Source organism: Vicia villosa, unplaced genomic scaffold (genome assembly GCF_029867415.1).
Source record: "Vicia villosa cultivar HV-30 ecotype Madison, WI unplaced genomic scaffold, Vvil1.0 ctg.006462F_1_1, whole genome shotgun sequence".
NCBI lineage: Eukaryota > Viridiplantae > Streptophyta > Magnoliopsida > Fabales > Fabaceae > Vicia > Vicia villosa.
In genome coordinates, this window is record NW_026706775.1 from 4708 (window position 1) to 31354 (window position 26647).

Consider the following 26647-nt stretch of genomic DNA (forward strand, 5'->3'; position numbering starts at 1 on the left):
CCATTGTTTCCTGCAATCTCTAACTCTCTATATCATCAACGTACTAAAGGTTAGAGTAACACTCAACACGATTCAACTAATTTTAATAATTGATTCAACGTACTGGTAGTCATTTTTAAAATAAAACTCCTCATGCTCAGTGTCTTTCCTATTTATTGTTACACGCCATCCATAAGGGAATAGATATAAATAACTTTATAATAAGTTACTGCTCACAATAATAACACCTCATAACTAGCAGTCATTGCTCCATTAAGTAACTGCCCAAAAACTTGTAGTCATTTTTCCATTATTGGAGGAATTTTTTCAGTTTTTCCTTTTTTACTTATACACATTTTGGATAAGAGGTTTGACATGTTGGTGGACTATTTTACAAGAAAAAAAAGGAGAGGATAATGGGCTCTATTAGTTAAAATTATGGGGACAACTTCTCTACCCATCACAAAAAGTTGGGTAGTGTACATTCAACCATTTATATGAAGCCATCTAATTTTAACACAATTAATTATTTATTAAATATTACAATTAATTGTTGTTTTCAATGTATTTTACACAGGAAGTAACTTTACCCAACTTTTTGAGTTGGGTAGATAAGAATTCACGGTACCATTGATATTAAAAGTGTAAGACAAATAAACAAATAAGTTTATTTCATATGAGAAGAAACCTACACCCAAAGACAACTCACACACCTAAAAGCATAGCAAATTAGCATTGCCTAATAGCCAATAGGGGCATTTAAAACCGCCTCTTGATGAATAATACGCCTTTCGACACCATCCAACCAATCTTTATCAAAAGCAAAGCTGCGCACATCTTGTAATAACTCAACAAGTTCAGACCGGCGTGAGCCCAATACATCAAGCACACTGTGCGTTTGGAGGAATTTCAATAGCTCAGCTAGTAAGTTGTAGGCATAGCCCTTGTATCTATTACTAAGCGAAGTATCTCTTAGACAAAGAGAAGGATGCTTGGCAAGGAAATCATTCAACAAATATAAGTTCTCGTGATTCAAATGCTTCTTGGAAGCTAGTTGCTCGAGCTCCCTTGTGACAGCCAAAGTTGAACTTAAATCTTCATCCATTTGAGAAGGTTCTTCTAAAAGTACAAGAAATAGTAATTAAACATTTGAGCATAATAAAATTAATTAAAAATAAAATGAAGCAATATATTACCTTTGGAAGAAATTGAAGGAAACTGAGATGCAATAGTGGATATGATGCTAGAAGAGGGATTAGATTTGGAAACTCCTATGTCACCCTCCTTAGGATTCTCTTCCTTAACATTTGAGCTTATTACTTTTATGAAAGCATCATCATTTAGAGAAACTGAAGAAATGTAGGATAGGAAAAAGTTCAATTCAAATGGGTGATTACCGTTGAAGTAACTTAAGAATAGAAAATATATTCAAAGAGTCTTCACCTTCATCATTGGTATCTGAAAGTATAATAAAAGAGTATTCACCTTCATCATTGCTCTCTGGAAATATATTCAAAGACACTTCACCTTCAAAAAATTTCTCCGAAGTGGCAATGGGCAAAGAGGTTGTGGCTATTTGGCAATCACCATCTTTCTGCAAAGACTTAAATACACAAATGACATTGTCTTAAAATATATAGGATCATCCTTGCTATATTTAAGATTATATATTTTAGTTTGAAAATTTTTAAATTTAAAAGAAAAAACTAGAAAAGGTGGAAATTATTATTAAATAAAGTATCACTAATAAACATTTTTCATTTGTCGTACCGACATTTCAACCTCGCCCCTTAAGGTTATGATGTAAAACTCTCACCACTTAGTTGACATTTTAAATATGTAAGAGCCTGCTTTTATTACCGATTGAATAAACAATAGAAAACAAGAATTTCAATGTTAAGCCTCCATAATTTTCAAGCAATAATTTCTCATAACTTTGGATACAAGAATTAGAAGCAGTAGACTATAAAAAAATTATTTACATCAAAATTAGTTTGAAATTTGATTTTTAGGAATCCATTCTCATAACGGTAAATGAATAATGAATAAAAAAACAAGACAACATTACCTCTGAAGATGGTTTAAACTCAGAAGTAATTAATGGATCTGATGACGAACTGACTAATTCTAAATGAGGTGATGATGAACTGTCTGATTTTGAATGAGTTGAGGATGTTAAAGTCTCAACATTAGTTGATGTAATTCCTTCTTCATCACTTATTTCAATACCCTGCTTAAATTTAAAAGGTTGTTTAAGATTGTAATACAATTCAATTACTGCATTGAAAAAGGTAAAAAGAAAAATACATGCAAAAGAGGGGAAATACCTTTTGTTTAGGAGCAACTAATTGTATAGGTGGCTCATTCTTTGTTTCTGAAATGGAAGACGAATTTGCTGCTAAATATTTTTCTTGTGTAGTAGAACCAGCCAACTAATTTCATGGCATGCAAATATAAATAAGTTGTAATATATTTGTAAGAAGCACCTGAAGTAAAATTTTTCTTTTTTGTAGGTTTACCTGTGGTTTGATGGTAGTATCATCAGTTTCTCGAAGTGAGTGTTGTTGGTTCATCAAAAGTTGTTGATCCATTGATTGTTCATTCATCAACACCTGTAACAAGAAGAAAAGTAGAATTAGTAATATGAAACTATATTAATTACATTTATTTCAAGGTTGATATGGATAGGATACGAATATCAAAGGGAACATGGCATTTAGAAAAAAACTTGTTCTTAAACACATTTCGATTCAATGATATTCGTGGTGATCGTATTCAGGTCTGTAAGCTTGAATAAATAGAGCGGTAACACTATTGACCTGTGAAGAAGTCAATATGTGTCCTGGTGTTGTTTCCGCTTCAACCCCAGCTGCAAATTCTTGAGTGATTTCTGAACTTGGATTTTGATTACAGGTGTACTGGCTTTGGTACACTTCTTCTAATGGTTGCAATAGAATCGACAATTCCATAGAGATTTCAGTATCTATAGCAAAATATTATAGAGATTAAGGCCATTATATAGTAACTCATGATCATAATATTAGATGAAGATGTTTACTTTCAACTATAAATCATCATTTTCAAGTTTAAAGACGCACAAATTCATAAATTATGAGAAACATCACAAGAAATAAGTATACACGTGTCAGTTATTTTAATAAATAATATCATTGCATAATATGTAATTATTTATTAAATAGTCGGGAAAAATATTGGATATAGTGTGTACCTATTTTGTCAACAAAATAAATAATGTTACCAATCCGGTCGGATTTTGATGCTGAAGTCAGAGAGAGTTTATGACAATTACGTACAAGACGATAATTTACACCCTCAAAATGCACTTCTTGATCTTTGCAGAGGTTTGGCAGATTGATGAATGCTACAACATTCAGATTTGGAATCTCAAGTTTTTGATCATCACCTTCACTTTTGAATATTTCTTCTAGCTCATATGATTCTCTTATCATCAGAGCCTTTAGATTTGGAAGCACTTTGCATATGGAAGTCTGAAAGACGTATTTGAGCTTGTTGCAGTTTACCACACCAAGTATTTCTAGCTTTGGGAAGTATGTGTTTGTAGATTGAAAATTTGTGGAATTTTCATTCTTCAAATCATCTTTAATAATATGCTTCAACTCTTTGCATTCTTGTATTCTCAGAAAAAGCAATTGTGGTAGGCATCTTAATAGAGAAGTGGAAAACACAATTTCCAATTTTTCGCATCGGAAGATTTTTATCCGTGTAAGGTGATTGAGAGAAAATGAATTTTTGGGACCAACCAACAAACAAGTTGTCGTAGGAAGATCATGCAACTCAATGTACTGCAAACCTAAGTTCATTTGTTGTTCATGTACTTCATTCAGAAAATATATATTTTCTACTTTGCAATCATACACCTTGAGACTTTTTAAAGCAAGAAAATGATCCATGTTCCCATTCAATTCCTGCTGAAAATAAATTAACAGTATGATAATAACATTAGAAATCAGTTAGAAAAAAGACACTAACATTATGAGCTATTCTTTATCGGTTATTTTTGGGCAAACAACTATTCTTGATTCCTTAATATGTTATTATTGGACATTCTATCAACTATATAATCTAAATAGACAATATCATAATTTTTAACATGAAATTCAAATATTTATATTTTTAAAACCATTAAATTATAAAATTTAGACAAACAATTGTGGTCACTACAAGAAAACAAGATATTAACAACCCAAGTATGGTATAGATTTTTTTCTCATTAGTATTAACTGTCATGAATTAATCCACTAAGACTGGAGTACTAGTGAGTAGTGACAGATATAAGTTGAGGGATACCTTCTTGATTGTAGTGTCGAGAGATTTTGAAACCAAAGGAATTGTGAGATCGCCAATAGATTTGATAGCAAACTGCGAGCACTTCTCAACTACAAGATATTCCAAAAGTGGATATGTTGTGCGATAATGTTTGGAACACGTGGTGACTAACTTTGGCAGATTCCTAAGAACGAGACGTTCCAAAGCTGGAAGATAAAGGTGAATCTCATTATGGTTTTGATGAGCCTCCAAGTAATGTCCAAATATGTATTCTAACTTCATGCATCCTTCGACCCTGATCTCTTTTAATTTTGGGAAGATATTGTGCCAGTTGTTGCCACCACTTTCATAATCTCTGGTTTCTATTATTACGTGCTTCAAATTATTACAGTACCTAATTGTCAAAGTTTCCAACAATATTCTTGGAGCAATAGATAGGATAAATATTGATTCTATCTTTAAAATATTAACTAATTCAATCTCTTTAATATTCCACATGAAGAGTGATTGTGTCAAAAGACATTGAACACGTTCCCATATCTTGAAGGAATTGGAATCGGATTCCTGTAATTATGTAATCCAAATTGATAACATTAGAAGGAATTGAACTTCATCTCTTAAAATTATAATGTCAATGTGTATTTAATAGTCTTTCCTCAATTATAATGTCCATCTCATAACATTAAGCAATTAATGTAAATGTGTATTATGCATACTAACTTTAAATATGCATAGAATATGTAACTTTTTTTATATTTGAGTCAAAAAAATTTAGGCACTTTTTCTATTTATAATTGAGTCCAAGTATAGTAAACTGCGTTATTTTATTATGATTATTACTTCATCCCAATTTTCAGGAAATGTGAAGATAATTTGGTTGCTTGGGTGGAAGAGTTAAGAAACGTTTCAAAAAAAAATTTCTTCTTAATATTAAGACTTTTTTTCTGTATAGATTCCCTCCCAAGAACGGTCATACACTAAATGTAGACTCCATTTCTAATTATATTATTCATACAAATGTTATAATATCAAATTAAAACAAAGTATCAAAAGATGACATAACAGAAGGTGAGAGGCTTACCGAAGCTATTAAGCAATCCGGCTGTTTATCTTCAGAAACCAATGGGGTTTCAGTACTCGTAGAACTCGTGGATTTGTGCCAGTTTTTTTTACCAAAGCAACATATATCTCTCCATAAAAAGACAGTGCGTTTCATAGGTTCTGATTGTTTTTCTGGCTTGGAGGCATCTCTAGAAATGGAAGAAGATGTGGTAAGATGACATTTTGGAAAAATATTTATTAAATTGGGCAAAGAATGAAGAATCATTTGTTTTAGAGAACCAAGTTGTACATATTGGCCAAATATGTATTGCAGCTTCTCACAATAACTTATTGTAAAAGATTCAAGTGACGGAAGATCCTGAATAGATAGAAATGGAAGTATAAATTCTAACCCACAACACATATCAATTTTAAGATCTTTAAGTTTTGGAAACATTGATTTGTGACTCCTCTTGCTATCATTTTCATCATCAGCAACTATTTCTCCTCTCGATTCTTTCTCTTTTCTTTCGTCTGTTATTATGTATTCAAGATGCCTGCACCAAAGTATTTTCAATTCCTCCAATGACACTAGGCTACGAGAAGTAGTAAGTTGAAATAGAGAGAACAACATCGGACATCCTATCAATAACAAGCTCTTTAGATTGCAGAGATTTAAGTTGCACATAAATAAGCTTTGCAACTGATTGCAATACTTGATGGTCAGCTTCTCTAAATTCTTGAATGAATCAAAAGAAAGAGGACCATTGCACAATTCTTCCAAACTTTCCATTTCTTCCAATTGTAATACAACCAACTTGGAGAAGACAGATGTTGCTTGAGAATTTCCACGCTTAGTGTCAATGAGACACTTAAGTTGTGAAATGTAACTCAATCTAAGCTCGACGAGATCATTCATACCATTATCCATAGAAACAATCTCAGGTATGATATTTATCCATCCCCACCGAAGTTTTCTTAGTCTAAGAACCTCTACTGCTTGCATACAATCCTTGAGTTTTTTTTCAGACAATAAATTTCTATTTTCTTGATGTAAAATAGACAAGCATTTTGATAGTGAATCATCCACAAACCTCCAATCATCATCCACTATAAATCTTTGTAGCATTGGAAAGGTTATTTCTTGGCAACAATCATTAAAACTGTGTATGAAATACAACTCTTCGAGTGAGGAGCATTCTTCAATCACTTCAAATGGATTATTCCTTATAATATCACAACTTTTCAAGTACAACAATCTAAGATTGTGTAGTTTTGCAAGTTCATTTGGCAATTCATTGATTTTACAATTATCCAAATCAAGTGTCTCAAGACTTTGCAGACTTCCGAAAATAGAGATATCACCCAAATCAACACACTTAAAAAGAAGAGATCGAATATTCTTCAAAGATTGAATTGATGGAGGTAATGATAGAGTTGCTCCATAAAAATCACTACATAAGTGAAAACATCGAAGACCGCTAATATTTTCAAAAAATGAGTCTGGGACTTCGGTTTTCTCTTTATGGAAATCACCGTCCTTATACATGATAACAATTAGAATTTGGAGCTTTGAACTATCAAGCTTGCATGAAAGCACGCTCTTTAGTTTTCCTTCCCATAACAAATATTTAACATTCTTCTCCCTTTCAACCATTGCCTTTTGATTTTTATCATACAACTTTATTGTTTGGATCTCTTTAATCGCAATCCTTTGGGCTGCATCACGAACCAAGTCATGCATTTTCACTCTCTTTTGATCTACCTCCAACAATAAACAAGAATCTATGAGTTTATTTTTGGATATAACTACTTGACTTCGAGCATCTTCGTAGTTGCCATAATTTTCCCCAAAAAGGCCAGCTCCTATGCCCAGTCTTATTAATCTTTCAATAGAAATTTCTTCATCTTCTCGAAATACAGAACACAAAAGGAATAGTCTTTTGGCCTTTCCATCATTCATATTATCATAGCTAAATTTCAAGCACTCATATATTTTAAACAAATCATCATCATCAACAACATCATCGTGCATTGACACATGTTTTTGCAAGGATTTTAAGGCCATGTCCCATTCTTCCCGATGTTGTTTTCCTTTCAAACTACTAGCGATCGCCGCTATTGCAATTGGTAATCTTTTGCACTCATTTGCAATTTTACGACCCTTGTCGAGCAAACTTTGAGTTGAAATTTCAGTAAGACCAGCATGATGTTTGAACATTTCCCACGCATCTTCTTCAGATAAGAGCTCCAATCTGATTGTCTTACTGCATCCTAATCTGTTGCATACCAACACATTGCGCGTGGTTACAAGAACTCGACAACCTTTGTGATTGTCACTATATGGAATCCCTATTTCTTCAAAATCAATATCTCCCCAAACATCATCCAATATTAGAAGAATCTTTTCACCATTAGTTAATCTTTTCCATAGTTTTTTGGGTCTATCTGATTCACTACAGTCATCAAATTTCATTCCCAAGGGTCCAGCAATATCATCTTGAATCTTTTTAATATCAGGAGAAAATGATACTGTTGTATCAATAATGCACGTAAATTGTTTGGATTGCTTAAGTTTCTTACCCACTTCTTTGGCCAATGTAGTTTTTCCTGTACCCCCCATCCCTTGCAACCCGATTATATAATTGGTGTCATCTTCCAGTGCATCCAGAAGCTCTTTATATTTGGATTCTCTACTTTTAAAAGAGATATAGTGTCGGGATGAATAACGTTCAACATCTGGAAGAGTAGCAGGGAGGCCGATTGCAAGTTCCTTTCCAGTTTCCATAAACTTTTTTATTTGGTCTTTCTTATTTTCCAGTTCCTTTCCCCTTTTGTATCGCCATAAGCAATGAGGACATAATCCAAAAAAACATTTTTGTTTTGTTTTGGTGTCTTCTCGAATGAGCTTGTCAGCTTCTTCTTCCCAAAAAAGAGCATTAGCTTGAACATCTTCTCCTCTTCTTTTTGCAACCTTAACACGCTGCCCAACAGATGTCCTTTCTGCTTCCAACCAGACTTTTTCTTCTTCAAAATCATTAGCAATGCAAGTGAAGCAACATATATAACGTAATTCTTTCAGCGCTTCATTTAACAATTTCTCTACATTTTGCTTCGTGTAATCAATCAGAAAACTCGTCATCTAAATCATTTTCAATAAATCAAAGTTAGGCCTAATTGTTCAGCATTGCTTCAATAGATCAAAATTAAGCATAAATGTTCAGCATTGCATAAAGTTAAGTGACAAATACAGGATTGAAGGTATTCAGGTGATGGGTCATGATGGACATCCACATTGGGTCAAGAACAACCACATAAATGAGAGACACCGCCTCTTCACCTAGAATCTTAATACTTTGTTTGAGAATTTAGAGGGAAAAAGAGAGGAGAGCTTTAAAAAAAAAAAAGAAAATTCAATGAAAAGAATAGAGGAATTTAGGTAGCATTTCATTAAGTTGTGCATTACAAACAACCATATACATAAAGTTTAAAGATTACAGAAAGTATTAATTGGTAGCATAAGAGACATTTCAACCCAATACGGAGTATAAATAAGTGTAACACCAAAACAAATCCCAAAGAACAACGAGGCTAATCTAAAATCTCTATCGCCATAAATAAAAAGCATATATAATATATGCACCATGAAACAAATAAAATATCCATAGAATACCCAACAGTATAAAAAGAGATCATGTAATAATCATTATATATTTGAAGTAATTGTTATAACAATAAGAGATCAAAAAGAAAACTTGAATTGAGAATAAAACAAGAAATAAACATAAGTTGTCTATAGTGATATAATGATTCTTTTATAAGTAACATTAGAATATAAATAAGACAACCATATTATTGCATTTTACCTGTTTTTTTTTTACACCAATTTGAATGCAAGCTCAAGTTGAATGAACAATTAATCTTCGTATTTCTCTACTAGGCACTGCTTTCTTCAGTTCAAATTCGGCGGCAAGCAAAAAGCAGCAAGAGAGAATATATTTCAATGTCTTTGATTCTAATCAAGTTATGATATCAACCAAGAGAGAAATGAGATAGAGAATCATCTCAATATTGATTCTAACAAACAATGATAAAATGGAAGATGAGAGGACTATGAAGGAAAAATTAATTAGGAGACAATATAGTACTATTAAATAAGCTACCTGTAAAGAGGGGATATTGTCAGCAGCAATCAACATAACTCGAGCCAATCATGGTTTGTGATCAAATATTATTGTACAAATAAATTAGGCTCACAAAAATGGTTTATAAACCTAGCAAGATTTCGTGTATTCATTTTTTAGCCATAATCATTGCCAGTATACAGAAAATATTCAATAACCATGATAAATACTACAAATAAAATAAAAAAACATATGATTGTTATTTACCTTATTTCTAACTTTGAGCAAAGTGGTATAAAGAATCTTGGCCTTATATCAAATTGGAGAAGCTAGTGTTCACAGCAATTCAAGTTCTCCTCTCTCTAATTATTTGGTTTCTTACAACAGATATAAATGTTTTGTAGCCACAAATTTATGGTGGAGAAGAAAAGAATGGATGGAATAAAGTAAAATAGCGGTAATGTAAGGAAGGCACAAATTGATTGATTGAGTGATGAAAAAAGAGTGAAGCAAGGCACAATTTTAACTTTTTCCACAAAATGGATGGGGGTATAGCTTCTTTTTCTTTTAGTGAAAGGAAAAGGAAATTTGAAACGAAAAGAATCAAAAAAGGAATATATTTTTTAAAATAGCTAAGTTTTTCAAAAAGATTACGTAAATAACCAAAGTTTCAAATTAATTATAAAAATAAACCACATGCTCTGTTCTCTCTCCTCTAACGGCGAGGGGTGTCTCTGTTAGGCGGCTGGAGGCGGTGGTTTGGTGGAGTTAGTATGGAGTGGAAATCAGTGACTAAGAAAGCTTTCAGCAATTTGCGAGATAGGTGGGACGTTTTTTCGTATAAGGGAAGGATAAGGGGAAAGGAGCATGATGAGGTATCCTCCATTTTTTGCTCTAATTTTCCAGATAGAATCAAAGCGGTGGACTTGTTCGGTTTGTTTGGATGCGTAGGGAAGTGCGTAGAAGTCGTCATTGCCCCGAGAAGGAACAAATGGGGGAGAAGGTTTGGTTTCGGCAGATTTAGTGGGGTTGGGTTTGGGTGACTTTAGGGAGGGAAAGTCACCATGACTTTGTCTCTATCTCTCTCCTATATCACTCTCACTCATCTACTTTCCCTCCAAAAAATTTACTTTCTCTCTCCTTAAATAAAACTAAAGTTACCAAAGTTATGGAAACCCAAAGTCACCTAATCCATTCCCGATTTAGTGAGGTAGAAGATGTGAGAATGTTGGCTGTGAAACTTGATGCTATTATGATTGACGGGTTGAAGATTCATGCGAACATTCCTCGTTTCTCACGTAATGAGGAGGTTGTCATCAAGGATAACAGAAAAGTGAATGGCGTATCAACGACGCAGTCGTTTGGCGGGGATTCGTTTCCGGTAGGGAACGTTTCGGTGGAACGCAGAGGTAAAGGGGCGGTTTCTTTGGCGGAGGTGGTGAAGATGTGCAGAAGGGTGACGGTCAGATTGGTGTGAGTCAAAATGATAAAGAGGTGGTATTCTCTTCGGATGGTGAAGTGAAGTCCGCGTTAGCAAAGGCGTATGTTGGTTTTATTCACGTTCTTGGCTCTTCATACAACATTCAAGAGCACTTTTTTTCTGAAGGTTACTATGCTATTAAAGTAACTCCTCTGGGCCCCAACATGTGCTTGCTGGATGAAACGGAGGAAGGTGAAATTTGTGATCTGATTTGTGAGGCGGAGTCCTGGTGGAAACAATGGTTTAACGTTATTAGACCGCTGAAAGAAGCTGACGTTGATTCAGACCGGATTTTATGGGTTCGCATTCTAGGAGTTCCCTGCCATGCATGGTCTATGGTGTTCTTTGAGAAGTTGGTGAACTCTTTTGGGACCTACGTATGCTCAGATGATGATATTGTTAAAAGATCAAGCTTTGGTGTGGCTAGAGTCTTGGTACATATCCATAGCGAGCAGGTGGTTCTGACTTTGTGTAGGGCGAAAATCGACGGAGTGCTATTCAAATTGCTTTTGAAGGAGGAGTGTGTTGCAGCGTCTGGGTACAGTTCATCTAACATTAATGTAAATGTGTATTAAGAATAATAACAATAATTTAGGCACTCAAACGGTGAACAAAACACTGTCACTCAAACTGTTCACCTTTGGAATTAGGGGTGTAAGCGGGTCAGAAAAAACCAATTAAACCGATAATCCAAACTAAACTAAACCAAAATAAAATCGATTGTTTATGGTTCGGTTCTATAAAACCGAACCGAACCAATAAAATCGATGTGGTTTGGTTCGGTCGTTCTCGGTTTTAGTTTTTAGGAACCGCCAAACCGATGAACCGAACCAATGAAAATAATTACGCTCTAAATCCTTTATTTCACCCTTCATTAAGCACAGATTTTGTACCTTTCCAACCATTCTCCATCTTTGTTTTTTACTTTCTTCCTTTAAACAAAACACGCATTTAGAACTAAACTTTAAAACATAAAGTAAAAATAATAAGTCACAAAAACTTGTTTTCACTAAACTACTTCTCTAATTGTCTACCTCAAATGTTGCTTTCACTATCGCCACTATGATATGTTATGGTATCCTTTTTCGGGTTTAAATTCTCTTAGTTAATTTTCATATTTGTTTTTACCTTTCTGATTTCTTCTTCAACAAAACTCCTTCTAGTCTTGTTACAAAATAGTTTTTATGTGTATTTAAGGCGGAAACATGTTGATTGATGTGTGTTTTTCTGTATTCTATTTGTTAAACTTTCAAATCTATTTCCAACATTCTGATGTCAAGATTCAATTTTTATAGTGAATTTATTTCATTATGCAATGGAACTATATCATTGTTTCATATATGGATTAAGTGCAACTTGTAAGTTGTTTGAAAAATTAGAGCATGAAATAAATGATATGAAATGTATTATTTGAAAAAATAATAGCATAAAATATATCGAAAAATACAATATTGAAAAATACATTGATAAATATAATGTTTGAAAAAATATTAAAAACCGATCAATCGAAACCGAACCAAACCGATTAGTTTGGTTCGGTTCCATTTTTTAAAAATGTTAAAAACCGAATCAAACTAAACCGATGAAGATACTATTGGTTCAGACTTTTTTTTAACCAAGAACCAGTCTAAACCGATCCGACTACACCCCTATTTGGAATGTAACTTTTTTTATATTTGAGTCAAAACATTTAGGCACTTTTTCTATTTATAATTGAGTCCAAGTATAGTAAACTGCATTATTTTATTATTTTATTATGATTATTACTTCATCCTAATTTTCAGGAAACATGAGGATAATTTGGTTGCTTGGGTGGAAGAGTTAAGAAACGTTTCGAAAAAACATTCTCTTCTTAATATTAAGACTTTCTTTTTTCTGTATAGATTCCCTCCCAAGAACGGTCATACACTAAATGTAGACTCCATTTCTAATTATATTTTTTTTCAATATATTAATCACATGAAAGTTACACGGCCGAACCACTTACCTCTTTATATAAGATAGAGGTAAATGTTAGAACAAAGTTTGATTCTACATCCTTGAAATAGTTTTGATGATAACAAACACATATCTCTAATAAGAACATATATGCCCCCTTCGGTTATTTGTGTTTCAGAAGTTCTGAAGCAGAAAACAAAGCAGAAGGCTGCATCAAAAGAGAGATTTACAAGAATAAGAAGATCTAATCTCTGAAGAAAGGTTATAAGAACAAGAAGTTCTGATGATTGTGAAGAAAGTCCACAAAAACAAGAAGTAATTGTTACTTGATCTCCGTTCTAAGAATATCATGTTCTGATAGTCACTACAACAAGCTCTCCAAGATCATACTAGTAAGGCTGTCGACTGCTCAGGTTTTGACTGTGATTTCTCAGAAGCAGAAGTTCTGATAAAACTCTGATAAGGAAAATGCTTCTTGCACCAAACGCTGACGTAATTCTCTGATACATTATCTTCTGATACTTAGTTCTGTTACAAGTCATTAAATTCAAGATCTTCTATTAACGACTGGATCATCAATTCTATGGAAATAATCTCTATCTTTGGAAAGGTCTTAAATCATATTATTTCAACATTCCAAAGGTGAACAGTGTGTCTCTCAAACGGTTCAAAAGCGGCACTATATATTGAAGACACTACTGAAGTTAAAAACATAGAATACTCACACACAAGCTATCAAAATCTCTATTCATTCTCTTATTATTTTTGTGCATTGTTCTTAAATATTGTGTATACATCACATTTGTGATAAAGCTTATTAGAAGCATATTTGTAAACACATAAGATTTTATTTTGTCATATTGTTCCTTGAGAAGCCGAGTTGTGGGTTAACTCAAGAAGACTTTGACGGTTGTCATTGTGAAAGTTGTTGTAATCAAGTTTGATTTAGTGGATTAAGTCCTCCTAAGAGAGAGGCAAAATCACCTTGGCGGGTGGACTGGAGTAGTTTGAGTTCAAACGAACCAGGATAACCAAACATGTCTTAAGTTTTTATTTTATAAAAAAAACCCAATCCAACCCCCCTTATTGTGTTTTTCGAACCTTCAGTAAAGTGTTCCAACAATGAAAATTACACGCCGTAGAAGAATCATTAACTGTTCTAAACCACTTCCAAGATACGAGAACTATCGCACTATGACAATCGTCAAAGTTAAAGATGTAACCATTGAATAAAATAGTGTTTCTCGTCACCCAAAGATTCCAGACTACCGCTAACCAAATGACTCCTACAGTTAATCGTTCTTCTATTGCCTTAATTTTATCAAAATTTTCTCCAAAATTCTTCAGCTCATCATTCGTTGACTTAACCGAATTTCCCAACCAATCTCCAACCTTATCCCAAATTTTGGTCGTATAAGGGCATGACTCGAATAGGTGATTAGAATTCTCCATAACATTGAAACATAAAACACAACAACAATCTCTATCTTCTACCAAAATGTCTCTATTCTTTAATTGATCTCGAGTTGGAAGTCTTCCCAAAATAAATCTCCAAGCGAACATACTTACTTTAGAGGGTACTTTCAACTTCCACATGAATCCCAGCTTGCATAAAACAGCGGGCTGCAGCCCCACAACCGAGCCTCTTTTTCAAGATGCCTGCAGTTAATTATTGTCAATCCCTCCAACGACACTAGGCTACGAGAAGTAGTAAGTTGAAATAGGGAAAACAACATCAGACATCTTATCAATAACAACCTCTTTAGATTGCAGAGGTTTAGGTTGCACATAAATAGGCAAATAATTCAATTAAAAGGGAGTATAAGGGATACTCCACCCTTTTACAAACCAAACAACCTCTTACATCCTAAAACAGAGAACGGGAAGGGTATTCCACATATAAAAGTTGCTTAGAACGACGGTTTTACTTAAAGAACATAACCATTTCCAAGACCTCAAAACTATACTCGACATACAATTATCAAAGATAAACGTCACTCCCTTAAAAATGACGCCGTTACGCAAGAGCCAAAGACACCACGTGGTTTTTAACCAAATTGCGGCAATAATCATTATTTTTGACTTGCACATCATTTTCTCACAATTGTGAAAATAGGCCATAAACTCCTCCAACGACAGAATTAACGTTGTCATTGATTAATCAATTGCTTATTAAAAAAAAACGTTGTCATTGATTAGTTTTCTCTTTGGATCATCCCAAATATTCTTATAATTCTTAAAATATTATTATTAAAATAATTTAGTTATTTATTTTTGGTTTTTTAACATAATAATTAACATTATTATTATTAAAATAAAAACTAATTATAAACCATGTTTTTGGTTATTTAAATTAAGTTACTTATTTATTATTAATTTTTATAAATATAATTTTTTGCAACTTAAATAATGAAAAAAAATTAAGATTTTAACTTTTTATAATTTGTAGGGATTCTATATATATATATATATATATATATATATATATATATATATATATATATATATATATATATATATATATATATATATATATATATATATATATATATATATATATATATATATATATATATATATATATATATATATATATATATATATATATATATCGTACGGTTTTATACTTTTATTTGAGACATGGAGAGAGTAATGCTAATTCCTTACTGTTCCCCTTTTGATTCTTTTCTTCTCCGATTAACCCAAAACCCCCATTTTGTGAAGGAAGTTCAAGTTATGCCTTGCTTAAATTATTTTCATCACTCAATGAATGCACTTTACTTGTTTGTAAAAATGCTCCTATTTTACTTTATTCCATCCATTCTTTTTTTCTCCACCATAAATTAGTTGCTATAAAACATGTAATGAGTAGTAAGAAACCGAAAAAGAGAAAGGAGAACTTGAATTACAGCAAACACTAGCTACTGCAATTGGGAGAAAGGCCAAGATTGTTCATACTACTTCGCTTTAAGTTGGAAATAAGGTAAGTAACTATAATATGCTTTTTTTAATTTATTTTTTTAATATTTTGAATAAGCTATGGCTAATAACTCGGGCTAGCATAGACTAGATTTTAAAAAATCTGAGTCTAGCATACCATAGATTTACAAAGTCAAAGCCTAGCCTTTTTAAAATTGAAAATTTCTTTATCCACCTCCCTACGGAGTGACCTCCAGGCGAAAACTCCAACTTGCCCCTGCTTCGGAATTACATCTCCGAAGTATTTTTTTTATAAATTTTCCCAGACTTCGTAAGTGCACTTCCGAAATCACTAAATAGAGAGTGTTTTCAGAGATGCACTTCCGAAAATACCTTTTTCACAATTTTTGGGGATTTTCGGAAGTGCATTTCCGAATTATGCAAAAATTTCCTTTTTTTTTATGCTTTTCTTAACAGTCTCGTACAAAATATATACAAAACGAGTAATATATACAAAACGAAAACACCGAACAAAATAAACGACATATCAACATAAAATACTAATATAATAAATAAAATCTGAATAATATATACAAAACGAGTCATAGTGTGCGAAATATACAAGTCGAATACAAGAAAAATAAACTCGAACCCCTACTGGGTATGCCTAACCCTCACTCCCTACGACCTCCTCTGCCTCCTATATGCCGCCGCATGACCCGTATCACCGACTATCCTCTCCACCACGGCGACTGCCTCTGGACAGCCCTGATCAATGATACATCGGTCCAACGCGTCCCGCCCAAGCAGCTCTATCCGCTGGCAGATCGGCAGGAGATCAATGGCATGGTCATCCTCGGCCTGCTAGTTCTCCAGGACCTCCTCGTATGTTGGCCTAGGAGCGCCGGGAGCGTCGGGTGTCACCAGAGGATGTGACACCCGATAGAACCATGTGACATACCCCTCCACACTGTGCCAGTCCTGGGTGACCTGCATGTACCAATACTCCTCCGGGAGAACATGACGCTCTCAATCCGCAAATATGCCAGTGAACTCCACTCGGGTAACTGTGTCGGGAGCAGCCTTAAAAGGTGACCTGGGTATCATCTGCACAAATTCAAACTTCTGCATGCACCGCTTAGGGCGATACCTCACCATGGTGTTGGTACCGCATGCCAACCAGCCAGAATATAACGAGATGCGGTCAAAGGCGACAACAGCAGTGTAGTCACTGAATGGCCTCCAACTGATGTCATCGTGAGCTGTGCGGTCGAGGTACCCACGATATGGTCCCACTGCAACGTATCGGGCGGCCCTGGGCATGGCGTCCTTGTACGCAGGATCAATGTGGAAGCCGTGGATGCGGGGGAAGAAGGAGATGATTCAGCCCTGAAACACAAACACGATAATGTATTAAAAATAAATAGAACCATAAATAAATGTGAAATAATTAAAATGAAACGTACCGTCAGGAGTGTGGCGGATCCGGTCAACTGTCTGGTCCTCCAGTTGGAGGCCTCACTCAGCTTCTGGTATAGGTATACCAGAATAGCTGACCCCCAATTCCACTGGTGAACGGTAGTCAAGTCCATGAAGTAGGGGAGGTAGGTCACGTCGACGTATCTTGCACTCTTGTCCACAAAGAGTGCAGTGCCTACCAAAAATATGAACCAGCACCGAAGAGCGCAGGCACGGTGATACTCCATAAATAGGTCGTTCTCCGCATCCTCAGATTCGGCCGCCGCCACCAAGTGGTGCTCGTAATAATTGCTCAATATGGAGAACCGGATATGAGGCCCATTTGCGTCCGACACTCAAAATCAGCCATATCTGGCTCCATACCCAGATAGATCGTCATCCACTCAATCGCATCGACCCTCTGGATCCGGGAATGGTCCAGCAGCATCCCCCTAATCGGCAAGTGGAGAAGACACTGCACATCGTGCAAGGTGATCGTCATCTCCCCAGCCGGTAAGTGAAAAGAAGACGTCTCATTGTGTCACCGCTCCACAAAGGCCCCCTGCATGCCGTGGCTGATGGTGGTATACCCCGTCATGCACAGCCCACCTAGCCCTGAAGCTGTCACCGCGTCGTTAAACCACTGCGCCTATGGTTTAAAGAGACCGAAAATCTTCCGGGAGTGGTTCACCATTTTTAAAGTCTGTCTCTCCTGTTACAACAAAAACAAAAAAAAAACATTGTTAATTAGACCGTTAAGAAAATGTGGAATAAAAAGCTAAATAAAAAACGGGTAAATAAAAAAGTCGGACAAATTATAAAAAATACCTTTCTCTCCCAGACATATCGAGCGACGTGCTCGTGGAAGGAAATCAGCACGGACGTGTCAATGGGCCCTCGCGGGTAGCCCTCCTTCTCCTCCTCCCCGTGCGGAGGGTTAACATCCGGTACCTCCTTCTCCGCCTCCTGGTATCTAACTGCCTCCTCCTCCTCCTCTCGTACCTCCTGCTGATGGGAAGAAGAGACCCGAGCCAGACGACTCCTCGATCCAGATGAGGAAGTACCCTCGTCCATCTACACGGGTACTCGGACACGACCATGTCCCTGCGTCGATGCCAACTGCGCCGCCCGCTCGCGTCTAGCCGACGCTGTCTGGGTCTCTCTCCCCTGTCTGATGCGTGCTGGTTTGCCTGCCATATTCCTGAAACAATTGAAATCCATAAGAATGCGAAACAATTCAAAAAATAAAAAAAAACCACTTTTGGTCATATTTCGGAAGTTCATTTCCGAAACTGGTGAGGGAGGTATTTTCGGAAATGAACTTCCGAAACACCCCTGCGAACTCCTTTTCTGCACCTTTCATGGAAGACTCCAAAATCAGTAGTTCAAACATGTTATAATGCTTCTAAACAATCTAAATAACTAACAACCTACCCCTATATCAGTTTTGTAATTTCTAACAACCGTAACATGCATTTGAATTATGGATATAAGGATTATGAAACTTACAAATTGAAGTGATTGAGAAGCTTTTGAATGTAGTAGAGCAAGTAGAAACAACCTTTGATGTAGCCTTGGAACTTCGTTTGCAAAAAATCTCCTTGAGGAAGTGTTGATGGTGATTTAGGGTCAATGAATTGGGGGGAGGGGCTGTTTTGCTAAATCTGCAAAACGCCCAGTATTTCGGAAATGCACTTCCGAAATCCTGTTTTCGGAAATGCATTTCCGAAATAAGACAAATTTTGAAAAAAAAAAACGTTTTCGGAGATGCATCTCCGAAAACAGCATTTTTTTGCATTTCGGAAATGCATTTCTGAAACAGGGGGCATTTTGGGGTTTTCACCAGGGGTCACAAAGAAGAAAAGGGGGTGTATAAAGAAATTTCCTTAAAATTTTGGCGTGGTTTGAAAGCCTAATTAAAAGTTTGTTTCTCAGTAAAGTTTTTAATAAATCAATATTATTTAAGACTATCAACAATCGTTGAATTATTCATCACCCTCTTTTTCCACTTTTTATACTCTACATCATTTTTGTCTCTTCCACCTAATAATTTAAAACTTATTCAACTTTTACTCACTATAATGGTTTTGTTTAATAAAATTCAACACCCGGCCCCACCAATTTTATTTCATATTTTTATTTTCTTTTATGTTTTTTGTGTGATTATATATTAATAATAATAATTAATTAAAATTTAATTAAAATAATTAAGATTTAGATAATTTATTTTAAATTAATAATTTATTGAAGACTAAAATTAGAGAGAAAAAACTCGATTTTTTTTCTTTGTCCAAATGAAATGATCCAATACTCTATTTATAGAGGGGGGAAAATGATGAATTTTGATGAAAAAATTTAATTTACTATGAAATAATTGACCCTAAATAATTAAAATCATATAAAAATCCCAACAACCAATCAAATAATTTGAAAATTTTCAAAAATATTTTAGTGAACAAGAGCATATATGACCAAATAAAACCATAATGTAAAAATTATATTATTGTGTATATATGCACCCATTAATCCAACATGTATAAATATACTGATCAGATTCTATTAGAATTAATATTACAAAGATATAACATTTAAGCAATGAGATACTAAAGTTTTAGTGCAAAATTATAAAGAGAAGTGATTATGTAACATATCACAAATAGAGCTTTACAAACTAAACTACATATTTTACAGACAAATAGAATATATCATAATTATTTAGACGAGTGGTTGCGGAATAACAGATGGTATAATGATCCGAAGTGTTCACCAATAAAGAAATGAACTCAATTATGATGGTATACTCTCGTTTACTAAAGGTATTTAAGGTTTTGGTTTGACGTTAAGGGTTGGTTCAATAAACACTTTGACATTCAAGTTAGTGGCTATCAGAGATAAGAAATATTTTAGGGTTAGAAAGTGTGTATCTAGATTTTGAGGTATACACTAGACTTATTGTTCAATTCTAGGGTGTTAGGTCCCAACAACCTTCTGTTTTGAGACATATGTCTTCGAGTGATAACATTCCATAACATCTAACTTTTATCCGACGACCCATGGTCTTTGGAGGTCGTTTTATGTGTCAAAGTTCTTATTTGACCATTGAAAGACTCATCGGCTCAAGTAAGAATAGTAGCCCCAAGCCTTCCTTATCTGATGTAGCCAAGCGTGACTTGCGTCCTTGGTCGCCCCTTGTTTCCTATAAGTTTTTGTGACCTTAGTTGGTCTTCGGTGATTATTTTATTCTTCGGAACCTGGCTTGTCATTCTTGATCTTTGGAATTCCCTTTTACCTTGTCAAGATATGATGGGACTCTTCGACATATGTTAACTTTGCTTCGTGACACTTTTTGTTTATGGTGTGTAGGGTGATGACCTTTCAATAAGTGTATATGATTACTTTCTAAGAGTCATAACTGTAATTATGACTTTTATGACACTATCTCTATTGACGCGTCACTCGTTTTACCTATGGACATCTGAGCTTGGGGGACTTTGATAATTGGTATTCCCCTAGTACTTATGATGCGACCAATTGTGAGTTGAACTTGATCATCACTTCCTCAACACTCATCTTGAGTGCTACGTAAAATCTAGCTAGACAAGCTTCATACTCTACTTAGTTTTTTGAACTTTGAAGTATGAAATTCGAATCTTACCGCAACCTCGAGCATGAGACATTGGTCCCTTTCTCAAAGATTTCTTAAACAATAGCCTTTCGCGCTGGATGAGCCTCTATAAATACCATCCACATGAAGAGTGCTTTTGACTCATCGGTTGTGGTTATTGTGATACAGTCATCTAGAGCCGATGCTTTGAGCCCTTTCAATGGTTGGTAAGAGATGTTGTACTAAGAAATTCTAAAACTCATTTTGTCTTCCTCTCTGCTAGATCTGGTCTTCTAGGTCTAGGTCCATTTAGAAGAGTATGATTGATGGTGTAGTCCGTTCCTACCACAACCGGGTGTGCCAGGAAATAATGTCTCGATTTCCTCATCGCAATTACAAGGCTCAAGATGGTTTTCTCTACCTTTTGATAGCGTACTTCCGACCCTTGCAGTACCTATATGATGAAATGCATTAGATGTTGGGAGATGTCGTCTTCTCGTACCAAAATGACCCTTATGGCCTCCAATGACATGAAGAGATAAATCAAAAGTGTCTCACTAGCGTTTGGATGGACTACAACAGGTGGGCGCGATAATACTTCTTTGAGATTGGTAAAGGCAGCATAACATTCAGTGTCCATTCAAATGTGTTCTCCTTCCTTAATGGTTTATAAAATGGTAGTAAAGCATAATGAGAGGATTTGAAGATAAACCGTGTCGTTTAGTTTATAAAATTATAAAGACTATTTTTTTGCTCTTGTTCAGAATATTTTTTTAACTATTACACATAAAATACTTGGAATTTCTTCTACTAAATCAAAAACAGTAAACAATGTTGTCTACTATTCTCTATGGCAATAATTTTTAATTTCTCTCCAACGTTTGTGAAGTTAATAGCTGTTGTATTGAATCTTTATTTATTTTGGTCTTAATACATTTCATATTTGTTTCTCAAAAAACACAGACTCAAAACAAAATAATGCCTATTCAAAAGGACACCAAACCAATATTTCTAACAAGTTGTTTTGGATTTTGTACTAAGTACCGGAGGATATATGAAAGGGATACGGAATTTAAAAGACTAATAAGATTCGTAGATGAAAGGGAAAAGGAGATTAAAAGAATAATGAAACATAAAGTTAAATCTGGAAATATAGGAAGTTATCCTCACAGTCTTCCAGTTATCCGATACTCTAATGTTACAAGTTACATTTCCTTTAAAAGCAGGGAGTTTGAATACAAAAATCTGTTGGATGCACTAAGAGATGAAAATAACTTTATAACGGTATTGCAAGGGATGACTGGTATTGGAAAAACTTCAATGGCCCTAGAAGTGATAAGAGAATTAGAGAAATTTGAGCGATTCACCCATTTCATTTATGTGACCGTTTCATTCACTCCTAATATAAAAGAGATTAAAGATGCTATTCTTGAATCTTTTGGCTTGAATTGGAAGGACTATAGTGAATCAGACAAAACCATAAAAATATTGAATAGATTAACAAATGGAGAGAAAATTCTTCTGCTAATGGATGACATGTGGGGTCAATTCCCACTTGATTTTGAAGAAATCGGGATTCCAAATTCAGACAATCACAAAGGTTGCAGAGTTCTTGTAACCTCTCGCAGTAAGCAAATATTCAACACAATGAGTTGTGTCAAGAGAATTGAACTCGACCTTTTATCCGAAGAAGATGCATGGATCATGTTTCAAAAATATTCCTGCATGGGTAATAGATGCCCAAGAGTAGTGATTAGCATTGGACGTGAAATTGCAAAGGAATGTAAACAATTACCAGCCGCAATTGCAATTATCGGTAGTAGTTTAAGAGGCCATCGAGTAATGCAAGAGTGGGCTATGAAATTACGGTCATTGAAGAAGCATGTATCCTATCACGGGGTTGATGATGATATGGTTGAACTTTATGAATGGTTGAAGGTTAGCTATGATTATATAAAAGGCGAAGAAGCCAAGGAATTGTTCCTCTTATTTTCTGTATTAGGAGAAAATGAAGAAATTTCTGTTGAAGTTCTAACCAGATTTTCCATAGGAGCGGGGCTTTTTGAGGAAGATTATCGGGCTCGTGAAAAAGTGGTTGTAGCCAAAAATAAACTGCTAGATTCTTATTTGTTATTGGGGGTCGGCGAAAAAAATGTAAAAATGCATGGTTTGGTTCGTGATATGGCTCAATGGATAAAAGAAAAAGAGATTCAAAAGTCTTTGGTTGAAAGGAAAGTAAATATTCAATATTTATCATGTGAAGGGAAGGATAAGGGTTTGTTTTCCAGTAAGTTTGATGATTCCAAACTTGAGATTCTAATTGTCAAAGTGGACAGTGATAAAGACCACAAATGTATGGAAGTTCCAACTTCTTTCTTTGAAAATATGGCCAAGCTTCGAGTTTTGTGTTTTTCAGGAAATGATGATTATCCACTACTATCATTACCAAATTCAATTCAGTCATTGACAAATATTCGATCTATATTGATTAAGACTGTGGATTTAGGTGACATCTCTATCATGGGAAAACTGCAAAGTCTTGAGACTCTTGAATTGATTCAATGCACAATCAATGAACTTCCAAAAGAAATTGCAAATCTAGAGAAATTTAAATTGTTGAACTTGGAGCACTGTGTAATTAGCTCGGGTGACCCATTTGAAGTTATTAAAAGATGCTCATCACTTGAAGGATTGTATTTCATAGATAGTTTTAATTGTTTCTGTGGAGAAATAACATTACCTCAATTGCGAAGATATCAAATCTGTAAAGGGTGGGCTGTATGGAATAATTGGCTATCGAAATGTGTGGTTTTTCCTATAAATGGTGATGCATATAGGTTTTCAAAAGAAACATTCAACTATTGTATGCAAACAGCAGAGGTTCTTCTACTAAACGGAATTAAGGGGAAGTGGAGAAATCTCATGCCTGAGATTGTTCCTATAAATCTAGGTATGAATGATCTTGTTGAGCTTTGCTTGAGTTGTGTTTCGCAAATACAGCTCCTCGTTGACACGATTGGTTATCAAATGCCAAATGTCTTATCCAAGTTGGTAGTACTAAAACTGGATAGGATAGAAAATTTGAAAGAACTATTTAATGGTGCTCTATCCGTTGATTGTTTGACGAATTTAGAGAAGGTGTCAATCAAGGACTGTAAACATCTGCGAAGTTTGTTTAAATGCAAGCTAAATCTCTTCAGTCTAAAGGTCATCGAACTGCAGAATTGCCCGATGTTAGTTTCCTTATTTTCTCAACGGCTGACTTCTGGAAGCCTGGTGCTACTAGAGACATTGAAAATAGCTCATTGCGAAAGACTGAAAAACATAATAGTAGATGAAAAGAGAGAGGAGGAATCAAGCATGGAAATGGATGACGAAGATAATAGTAACGAATATCATGGATTAATGTTTCCAAAACTAAAAGTGCTTGATATTGAAGGATGTCCTCTATTAGAGTCTATATTTCCTTTTCTATTTGCTCAAGACATTCCAGTAATACAAACTATTAAAATTAAAAGATGCGATGGGTTGAAATACGTATTTGGCGTATACCAACATGTTGAATTCCGTTCACTAAGGCAATTGGAGCTCTGCCATTCACCAAATTTCACTTATATGTTTCGCGAATCTAAGCATCTCATATCTTCATCTGTGAAGGGGTCAACATCTTCCATTCCATTGGTTGATGTTGAGCAGCCGCATGACAATTCATTGGCACTGGTTTGACACTTTCTTACTTTTTAAATGTTTCTGTTTGATTCTGAGAAGACTACATGAATGTTTTATTAGCTATTGAATTTATTTTCATTGGGATGACATAATTACATTGTAGGAATCCAATTCATATCGCTTTCATATATGGGAACGTACTCAATGTCTTCAAATACAGTCAATGATCCTTTACAATATTCGAAAGATTGAACTGTCTCATATCTCCAAGATAAAATCGGTATTTATCGTATCTGTCGTTCCAAAATTGTTGGTGGAAAGTTTGACAATTAGGAACTGTGATGAATTGAAGCACATAATAGACTTCGGAGATTATGACAGTGGCAGCAATAATTGGGGCAATATCTTCCCAAAATTGGAAGAGCTCTACATTGAAGGTTGCACGCAATTGAAATACATACTTGGACGCGACACTCTTGATCAAGAAAACCACCTTAAGATTCTGCTTCGTCTTCCGAAATTGAAATTTCTAAGTCTTCGCAATCTTTCAAGTTTAGTCGCGATCTGTCCCAAAAAATATCGTATAAAATTCCCTCCTTCGGCAAAACTTGAACTAATAGAATGTCCTCTGGCTACTATCAAATCTATTGGTAATTTCAAAATGCACCCGGTGTCAGAATCGCTCGACAGTACAATCATAAAGGTATCAACCTATTCCAAGAGTAAATCTGCATTGAGTTACTCCACTTAATAACTCATTGTAAATATTAAGTTTCATCAATCCTATATTAAATTAAAAAAAATTTATCGAGTGGATCATTTGTATAACTTTTTAGAAGAAATCGACATTTACAACTATGTAATCAAATAGTGGGCATTTACATATGTTTTAAAAACACATATTATATGTCCAACAGAATCGCTCGACCGATGAAGTATCAAATCATTTTGTTCCATTATGTGCAGGAATATGGTGATGACCAAATAGCCATACCTTCGTCTTCAAGTTCCACAAAAGAGCCACATGCTGGGAAAGTTGAAGGTTCAGAGGAAACAAATCAGAATAAAAATCTAGGTGAATACTTTTTGTATCAATTCTCATTTCTTAAGCTACCTCATGACCTTTTTTATTTTGAACTCTGTTCATTTTCACATGTTGTGCAGGTTCTCTAGATGATGATGCTTTCATTAAAGTAAGCTCAACTACTAACCAACAGTTTCCTAAAGGTTTTCCAAATGGGACTGAAGTTGAAGCAACATCTGGATATGAAATCAACATTGATCAGTCAAACGAGTTTGAAATCATGGAGACAAAAAAGAAACAACCAACAAAGGGAAAGCAAGAATTTGTTGTAAACGTTCCAACATTAAAGAATCAATTTGACATGTAATCTAATACGCTAACCATAATAACTAACTGTTAGTTATAATAGTTAAGAAATTGTTAGAGATTAGTATTCAATAAGAGCTTGTGTATTGTACATAGCATGGACTTTAATTATACTATAAATAACACTTGTATCCACCTTTTAAATTCAATGAAGTTAGTTGAAATTACACCAAATCTTCTTGTTAATAATATGGTATCAGTTAGAACAATATAACTTCATTCTTATCATTCATATCCTTTTCTGCTGAGTTGACTTTTTTCTTTGACTCATTCATAAAGACAAAGTTCTTGATTTGTTCATCATATTCTTCTTCAATTTAATTTTTGTTAAATATCAATTCCTCTGCGCGTTGCTCTTTCTGGTCAACAAGTTGTCATTGATTCTATTTATTACATTCATCCAAGTGAGGGTCTGAATTTGGTTTGCATTTCTCTAAAGTTGAATGGATCCAACTATCTTAGATGGATAAAATCAGTGAGACTTACGTGCGAAGAACAAACATCATTTTATTGATGAATTTATTGAAATTGCACCTCACCATGATCTTAATCGTAATCAATGGTAAAGGTGAAATTACTTGATTCATTCTTGGTTATTGAAATTTATTTATGAAAAAAATTGCATCCACCATTATTTCTCATATCATTGCGATAGATGTTGGGACTGTCCTGAAAGAATGATTTTCCAAGGCTGACCGTATTTGTAATTTTTATACTTCAATCTTCCATCAATATCC

General features: G+C 34.6%; 2 protein-coding genes across 7 annotated transcripts; one reads left to right on the top strand and one right to left on the bottom strand.

The window, feature by feature from the left end:
* Positions 1-457: 457 nt before the first annotated feature.
* LOC131643000 (uncharacterized) lies at positions 458-9956 on the bottom strand. Of its 6 annotated transcripts, none has more exons than XM_058913148.1 (12): positions 9720-9956; positions 9195-9343; positions 5369-8470; positions 4309-4851; positions 3209-3929; positions 2799-2962; positions 2499-2591; positions 2307-2411; positions 2048-2209; positions 1423-1573; positions 1176-1328; positions 458-1098 (listed from the first exon to the last, which is right to left on the bottom strand). In XM_058913148.1, the coding sequence occupies exons 3-12, from the start codon at positions 8468-8470 to the stop codon at positions 719-721; spliced, it is 5574 nt and encodes a 1857-aa protein (XP_058769131.1). In that variant the 5' UTR covers positions 9195-9343; positions 9720-9956; the 3' UTR covers positions 458-718. The 6 variants fall into 6 exon arrangements, with proteins under 6 accessions (XP_058769131.1, XP_058769130.1, XP_058769129.1 ...); XM_058913147.1 differs by having other exon boundaries at positions 9195-9602; XM_058913146.1 differs by having other exon boundaries at positions 9492-9956.
* A 9764-nt stretch (positions 9957-19720) lies between these two features.
* Positions 19721-26078, top strand: LOC131643001 (disease resistance protein At4g27190-like). The gene is made up of 4 exons (XM_058913152.1): positions 19721-24571; positions 24684-25223; positions 25487-25595; positions 25685-26078. Exons 1-4 carry the CDS (start codon positions 21830-21832, stop codon positions 25909-25911), a joined length of 3618 nt encoding a protein of 1205 aa, XP_058769135.1. The 5' UTR covers positions 19721-21829; the 3' UTR covers positions 25912-26078.
* The last annotated feature ends 569 nt before the right edge of the window (positions 26079-26647 follow it).

Excerpts from the sequence above, each read along its gene's own strand:
- LOC131643000 (XM_058913148.1), bottom strand. The coding sequence starts at position 8,470 with ATGACGAGTTTTCTGATTGATTACACGAAGCAAAATGTAGAGAAATTG. Across the intron at positions 2,210-2,306 it reads TAGTTGCTCCTAAACAAAAG|GGTATTGAAATAAGTGATGA; the intron begins GTATTTCCCCTC and ends AAATTTAAGCAG. Across the intron at positions 1,329-1,422 it reads TTCAGATACCAATGATGAAG|TTTCTCTAAATGATGATGCT; the intron begins GTGAAGACTCTT and ends ACATTTCTTCAG.
- LOC131643001 (XM_058913152.1), top strand. The coding sequence starts at position 21,830 with ATGCCTATTCAAAAGGACACCAAACCAATATTTCTAACAAGTTGTTTT. Across the intron at positions 25,224-25,486 it reads TCGACAGTACAATCATAAAG|GAATATGGTGATGACCAAAT; the intron begins GTATCAACCTAT and ends CATTATGTGCAG. Across the intron at positions 25,596-25,684 it reads AAATCAGAATAAAAATCTAG|GTTCTCTAGATGATGATGCT; the intron begins GTGAATACTTTT and ends CATGTTGTGCAG.